Source organism: Argentina silus (assembly GCF_951799395.1).
Source record: "Argentina silus genome assembly, contig: scaffold_567, whole genome shotgun sequence".
NCBI lineage: Eukaryota > Metazoa > Chordata > Actinopteri > Argentiniformes > Argentinidae > Argentina > Argentina silus.
Window position 1 is genome coordinate 5,045 of NW_028153149.1, and position 7,456 is coordinate 12,500.

Consider the following 7,456-nt stretch of genomic DNA (forward strand, 5'->3'; position numbering starts at 1 on the left):
GACAACTCATCAGACGACTGACACAGCCTGAAGAAGCTACATTGAAACAAAAACCTGAAATAAATGACAAATGAACAAACAAGCTAACTAAAACAAATACCCACCAGGAGACGAGCCAACACGCTTCTGAAGAACAAGGAATTCCCTGAATATTCCCTCGCTAATGATGTTCTAGTTCATGATTATTTTCCCAGTCGGTGTCTGGCTTAATACTTAGTCCTGCAGTGTGTGTGTGTTTGTGTGTGTGTGTGTGTGTGTGTGTGTGTGTGTGTGTGTGTGTGTGTGTGTGTGTGTGTGTATGTATGTGTGTGTATGTGTACGTGTGTGTGTGTGTGTGTGTGTGTGTATGTGTCTGTCTGTCTGTGTGTCTGTGTCTGTCTGTGTGTGTGTGTGTGTGTGTGTGTGTGTGTGTGTGTGTGTGTGTATGTGTGTGTGTGTATGTGTGTGTGTGTGTTAGGAACTGACCTGCAACTACAGGCCAGTGCTTTGGTACGAGCAAGGTATTAGTAGTGTGTTTGTGTGTGTGTGTGTGTGTGTGTGTGTGTGTGTGTAGCTATGGTACGATACTGTAGGTAGATTATTCTAATAGTGGAGTACAGTATTAGTAAAGTATTAGTAGAGTATTAGTAGAGTATTAGTGAAGTATTAGTACTCTACTGAGTGTGTAGAAATAAGGAGTAGCAGTGTGTCTCACCTGCAACTACAGGCTGGTCACGCTGAAACTGTCATCGTTGGGGGGGTCCAGGAGCTGACAGAGCACCCCCCCTCCCCCTCCTCCTCCTCCTCTGGGGGGCTGTGGGGGGTAGCGGGGGGGCATCCCGGGGTACGTGGAGGAAGCGTGGGGGGGTAGGGGGTAACCCATGTCCTCAGGGTGGGCCAAGGAGTCCAGGGGGGGCTTGTGGTGGGGGGAGAGGTAGGGGGAGTGGGGCAGGGGGGACGGGCGGTGGTGGCCTGAGCTCAGGTGGGGGGGCAGGTCCCGTTTGTGGGGGGGCAGGGAGGAGGGGGGCGGCCGCTCCTCGTATAGTAGGGGGCTAGAGTGGGGGTGGAGGTTGGGGTTGGGGTTGGTGTGTGTGTTAGGATGGGGGTGAGGGTGAGGGTGAGGGTGGGGGTGATTGTTAGGGTGGGGGTGGGGGTGAGGGTGGGGGTTGGTGGTACTGTGGAGGCTGGTGTTGGGGTGCTGGTGGGTGTTGGGGTGGGGGTTCGGGTTGGAGTGCGGGTTAGTGTGTGGGCTCATGTTGGTGTGTGGTTGTGTGTGAGTGTGTGTGTTGGTGTGTATGTTGCCGTGGGGACTGAGGTGTGTGTTGGTGTGAGGGTTCGCGAGAGGGTTGCTGTGTGTGTTAGGATGAGGGCTGGCGTGTGTGTTGGTGTGTGTGTTGGCGTGTGTGTGTGTATTGGAGTGTGTGTTGGCGTGGGGGCTGGGGCTGCCGCTGTGAGACGTCTGTCCGTACCAGTAAGGAGACCCACAGTAGCTCGGGGAGTCGTACTGGGGGTACTGGGGGTCTTTGGGGGGGGCGCGGTGGGGTGGGCTCAACGCTGTGCCACAGTGGGGCAGTAACCGTGGCGACGGGGAGCAGGAGGGGGAGAAGGTCCTGGGGACGGGGTGGTAGGTCTGGGGGGGCAGGGCGGGGGCGGGGGCGGGTTTAGGGGGGTATGTGGGCATACTGGGAGAGAGAGAGGAGGAGTCTCCGGGGTAGAGGGCGGGGTAGCGTTCGTCAGAGGAGGGGGTGGAGGGGTGGGCCGAGTAGGGGGAGGGGTATTCACAGGCGTCCGAGGGGTAGCCGAGGGGGGGGTTGGGAGTGGGGAGGGGGGAGAGGCTGCTGCTGTCTCCACTGTAGTAGTCCAGCCCCTCCTGGAACAGCCCGCCCCCCCCGGTGGCCCCTCCCCCTGCAGCCCCCTTGGCCTTGGCCTTCCCTGTTGGGGGGCGCTCACGCTGACAGGGAGACAGACCCCCCCTGGCTCCTCGAGCCCCCCGAGCCTGACGCCCCACTCCGACTCCGCCACGCTTCGGGGGGCCGGACCCCTGGGCTGGGGGGCTGGAGGGGGAGTCTGGGGGGGCGCCTGCTGCTGCTGCTGCTGCTGCGGCTGTACCCCCCTCCCTCCCCTCCGTTTGTGGTTCGGCCCGTTTCCGACGTCCTCGGCCCGGCTTGTCGGAACCTTGGAAGAGCACATTCTGGCTCCAGTTGTAGGAGGGCCCGGAGGCGCTCTCATGCCAGTCCATCATCAGCTTCTCCAGGCTGGACAGGCTGGACTGGCCCCCCCCTTCTCCTCCTCCGCCCCCCACCGAGAGCGGCTCCCTCTGCCTGTACCCCCCACCTCCGCCCCCTCCCCCTCCCCCTCCCCCGCCTCCGCCACACCCACCTCCGCCCCCACCACCACCACCACGACCCCCACCCCCACCTCCAACTCCACCTCCAACTCCACCTCCAACTCCACCTCCAACTCCACCTCCAACTCCACCTCCACCTCCACCTGACCCCGACCCCCCTCCAGTGAACCCCAGATGAGAGGAGTCAGAGGAGGACTCTGATAGGCTCTCTAGGAGTGGAGGCCGCTTGGCCTTCTGGGGGGTGTAGTTGGAGATGTCCAGGATGTCTTTGGACTCGCTGGAGCTGGTGGTGTAGTCACCGTAGCCATGGTACTGGGAACTGAAATCCCCCGCCCAGCCACCGTAGCCCTGCCTGGAAACACACAGACAGATTCACACATGTGAAAGAGAACACAGCTCTGCCTGGAAACAGTGCCCTGCGTAAGTCATGGGAAAAGTGAAGCATTTGTTCTTCTTTTGGCTCTACACCACAAAGGTTTGGATTTTAAATCAAACAATTGGTGTTTCTAGTTTGTTCGATGTGTTCTGTCACATCCTTTGTGCGGTCATAAGAGAGCTGTCAATGTCTAGTATTGATTCGAGGCTTTGCATTTGCCTTTGGAGTTTGCTCTTGGTGTCTGTCAACATGAGGACCAAAGAAACATCAATGAACGTCAGGGACAAATCAGAACAAATCTATCTCTCAGAAACATAGCCAAAACCTTAAACCTACCAAACTCAACAGTTTGGAACATGAATAAAATGAAAGAGCTCAGCCTGGTAAGCCAAAGATGACTGAGGAATGCTCTACATTAACCATAGTAATTGTTTGATTTATAATCCAAACTTTTGGTGTGTCGAGCTAAAAGAAGAAAATATGCTTGATCTGGCATAAGAAAGCGGTCAATGTCGAGTATTGATTCGAGCCTTTGTGTTTGCCTTTGGAGTCTGCTATTGGTGTCTGTCAAGATGAGGACCAAAGCGGTGTCAATGAAAGTCAAGGATGCCTTTATCAGGCAGAAAAATCAGAGGCATAGCCAAAGCTTTAGGCGTGCCAAATTCAACAGTTTGGAACATCATTGAAAAGAAGGAAAAAAAAAGCACTGCTGTCCCCTGCAATCGCTCAAAATACGGGCTGGTAGGACCTTCTACAGTGGATGACCGAAGAATGCTCACCATTCCCCCAGAACAACTGCCTCACTGATCAGGAACACTCTCCAAGAGGTAGGTGTGAAGTAGTCTGAGACTACCATCCGCAGAATATGTTGTTAGCTGAACTACAGAGGCTTCAAGGTGCAAACCACTAGTTATCCTCAAAAAGGATGGTCACTTAGAGTTTTCTAAAACCCTAACCCTTTCTAACCCTTAACCCTAACCCTAAAAGCCTGCAGAGGTCTGGAAAAAGGTATTGTGGACAGATAAGATTCATATTATCATGTACCAGAGTGATTGCAAGTTTGCAAAGTTTGGAGAAAAAAGGATCTGCCCAAGATTCACAGCATACCACCTCATCTGTGAAACATGTGGAGGGTTAGGGTTAGTTTGCCACTAGAACTGTCTAACTTAATGTTAATTGATGATGGAACTGCTGACAGCAGCAGGAGAATGTATTCTGAAGTGTACAGAAACATCTGGTCTGCTCGAGTACAAGCAAATGCTTACAAATTCATTGGACGGCGCTTCATACAGTAAGACCCAAAACATAAAACTTCTTCATACATACCCTGAAGTTTTCATTTGGCCCTGAAGTTTTTCAGGGCCAAAAGTGAAGTTATTCACTGGCCAAGTCAATCTTCTGATTTAAATACAATTAAACATGCACTTCATTTTCTGATGATAAGATTTTAGGCAAAAATACCTCAAATACCTATAAACATAAGAAAGACAGACAGACAGACAGACAGACAGACAGACAGACAGACAGACAGACAAACAGACAGACAGACAGACAGACAGACAGACAGACAGACAGACAGACAGACAGATACTTTATTGTACTTACCTATAGTTCCACTGGTTTGATGGGTAGTGTCTGTACCCGTCTGGGGAGGATGAGGAGGGGAACGGGCTACTCTTGGCCATGGCCATGTACCCTCCTCCTGGAGACACTGGCCCTGCCGTCTCCCCCCGCAGCATGGAGGAATGGGCTGCTCCAGGGTACCCACTGTAGCCTCGCTTGGCTGCCGCCTGGTAGCTGGAATAGCCCATCTGACCATGGCCGGTGGGGGTGGCTGAGGGGGCCTTGGCCCCGTAGGCGAAGCTGCAGTCAGAGGGCCTCTGTTGCGCTGCGCTGCCTCCTGCTGGTGAGGAGGAGGAGTAGCCGGAGGGGTAGTGGCAGTAGGAGGAGGGATGGGGAGAGCTGGGGGAGCGGGACAGAGAGAGGGATGGAGGGGTGGATTTGGGGTACGTGGAGGTGGTGGGGGAGATCTGGGCCAGGCTGTAGCTATAGGGAGGCCTGGATGAGGAGCATGGAGGCTGGGCTGGGCTCTCTCCCCCCCCAGGGCCCTTGGGGCTGCGCTTGGGGAAGGCTGGGGACCAGCGGGGGCCGGGGGCTGGGCTGGAGGAGTCGTAGCCCGGGGTGGAGGGAGGTTTGCGGGGGTCGGGGCGAGAGGAGGCAGGGCTGGACATGGAGATGTCCAGGAGGTCCGAAGAGTCGTCTGAGTCCAGCAGAGAGCGGAAGTATCCAGCGAACAGACCCTGGGCCTCATCCCCGGCCACCCCTCTGCTGCCCCCCGGGCTGCCGTAGGAGCCCCCCCTCCCCATCTCACAGGAGGGGAAGCCCCCCCTGGGTGAGCCACAGGCCTGGTACCCCCCTGGACCTCTCTCCCTCTCCCCACACCCCTCCTCTCCCCATCCTCCGCTCCCATTGGCCCAGTCCTGCTCCAGCTGTCGCTCCGCCTCTCCCTTCAGCACGCCGTTCTTCCGTGAGCGTCGCTTCCGGACCACCTTCTCCCCCACGACCCCCCCTCCCCTGCCCCCCGCCCCCTTCCCCCGTTTCTTGGGCAGCCCCGGCTCCGACAGCGGGGTCAGTTTCCGCTTCTTCCCGATGGTCTCGAAGAAGTCGCTGAAGGAGCTCTTGAAACCCTCGCCCCCCCCTGCCCCCCCCGCGGCACCCCCTCCCCGGCCCCCCATGCCCCCTCCTCTCCCGCCCCTCCGTCTCATCCCGGTGAGCCGGTGCAGGAGGGTGGAGATTCCGGGGTTTTCCGATGGTGTGTGGAAGCTCTCCGGTTCGCTGGGGGTCCAGCAGCGCGGGGGGGAGCAGCGGCCTGTGACAGGGGGCTGGCGGTTCAGGAAGGCCAGTTTGGAGAGAACGTCTCCGTACTCCATCTTCACGTCGTTGGTGTCGTTCACGTAGGACGGCTGGGGGGACGGGAGCTTAGTCCGCCGGCGCCGACGCGGCTTCTTGCCCTCGGCGTTCCCGGCGGCGCCGGCATTCCGAGAGTCGGGTATTCCCGGCATGACCTGTTTGGGAGGACGTCCACGCCGGCGTTTCAAGATAACGGGCAGCTCTCCCGGAGGGAACATCACCATCACACTCTTTCCGTTGTTCTTCATACGAAGGAGCGCCGTGGGCTCTCGGACCACCGCCGGCCCCCCGTCCGCTCCCTCCAAACCTCCGTTACAGCCTTTCTCTGTCCCGGTAACCGTCTCCATGGAGGAGACCTTGTAACTCTTCTGTCGTCGGCTGAGGTTGACGGGGATACGAGCCACCTTCACCACGATTCTCCTCACCTGGGGACAAGAAGTTAAATATTAATATATTCATCAACTAATGGTTATGTTTATATTCATCTATGGGAATGGGAATGGTAATTTGCACTGCTTTGATTTGGAGGCCATCATTTCATTACTAAATTGTAAAGTAGCCTATTACCTCCCCACTCATTGTCTAAGCACCACTTTGGGTTTCTTGTCGAGAAATGTTTCGAAAATCTATGACCATCTAAACTACAAGGGGAAAATGTTTTTCATTGCCACATTAGATTCATCAACTAATAGGAAAAGATTCATCAACACGTGTTTTTCATCTACTGACAGCCTGCTGATCTACTTCATCCCTGTTTCACAGCTGCATCATAATGCTTTCATTTCTGTAGTTCTGTAGCCTCGCTAATTAGCTGTAAATTCCACAAATGACTAAATTCACCTTACCTGCAGTTTTAGTAAACATCAGGCACAAAGATATTTACTAGCTACCGCTCACATACGTTTGCTAGCAATCATAACATGACGTCTGTGGTTATGATTCCATTCTGCAGCTTGTGATAGAGTGTTCTCCATGATCTAGACTAGAGCACGTTGAATCCATGTAAAGGACACTGATGTTAAGAAATGGTTCTGAGAACCAGCGCAGCTGGAGGTTCTGAGAACCATTTCTTAACATCAGTGTCCTTTACATGGATTCAACGTGCTCTAGTCTAAATAATTTCTGCAGTCATTTCTATACAGCATGAAACATGTATAATTAATGCTCGGGTTCAAGGATGTATGAGCAGTGACAGAACATTTAAAAACCAAGAGCTGAGGACATTGCTCCACTTGGCCACTAGAGAGTTTCCTAGCGTTTTACCACAGAATGTAACATGTTATTAAGAACAGTTACCGTCTATTTTACAGCCCTGGTATTTACCCAGTATTTACTAAGAAACATTTATTACCTCCAGCACCATACCAGTTTCTGTATATGTGAAAACAGAGGTATTCTATGTTCTGTAGTCAAAAAAAGTCAGTAAGACAAAAGGTGATGAAATGACACCTTTGGCGCTAAACAAAATGATTGAATTAATTGCTTTTCAAAACTCCCACACACTCGCACTGGCTGAAAACACTTTGTCGATTCTGAAAATAACGAAACAAACTATTTTGCCATCAATTTAATTTCCTGGGGACCTTTTCTCGTGTCTCTTTGACTACAGAACGTAGATCCCGATTAGGAGTAATTGCAGTGGTATTACAGGGATAAGAGCCACTTAATTGACAGATTGTTACTTTATTGTGTGACAACTAGGCCATTATCTGCTAGATTGGTAAGAGTCAACTTGAACTCACCCCAACAAACCGTTTCCCTTTTGGTGGAGTTTCCACAGGTGCAGTCAGAGGCTCTGTCTTCTTCACTGCTGGCCGAGGCTTGGAATTGGTGGATGGGCGAGG

The 7,456-nt window shown here is 53.7% G+C and overlaps 1 protein-coding gene across 1 annotated transcript in view; it reads right to left on the bottom strand.

Annotated features, from left to right (window-relative positions):
• Positions 1 to 700: 700 nt before the first annotated feature.
• The window catches only part of ahdc1 (AT hook, DNA binding motif, containing 1), a gene marked incomplete at both ends in the record, with an annotated part of 8,076 nt that continues 1,320 nt past the window's right edge, over positions 701 to 7,456 (bottom strand). Inside the window, 5 exons of the mRNA XM_083697669.1 lie at positions 701 to 1,056; positions 1,156 to 2,322; positions 2,470 to 2,678; positions 4,308 to 6,037; positions 7,355 to 7,432. Coding sequence (XP_083553795.1) covers positions 701 to 1,056; positions 1,156 to 2,322; positions 2,470 to 2,678; positions 4,308 to 6,037; positions 7,355 to 7,432 — 3,540 coding nt within the window. The remainder of the gene's footprint in view (positions 1,057 to 1,155; positions 2,323 to 2,469; positions 2,679 to 4,307; positions 6,038 to 7,354; positions 7,433 to 7,456) is intronic.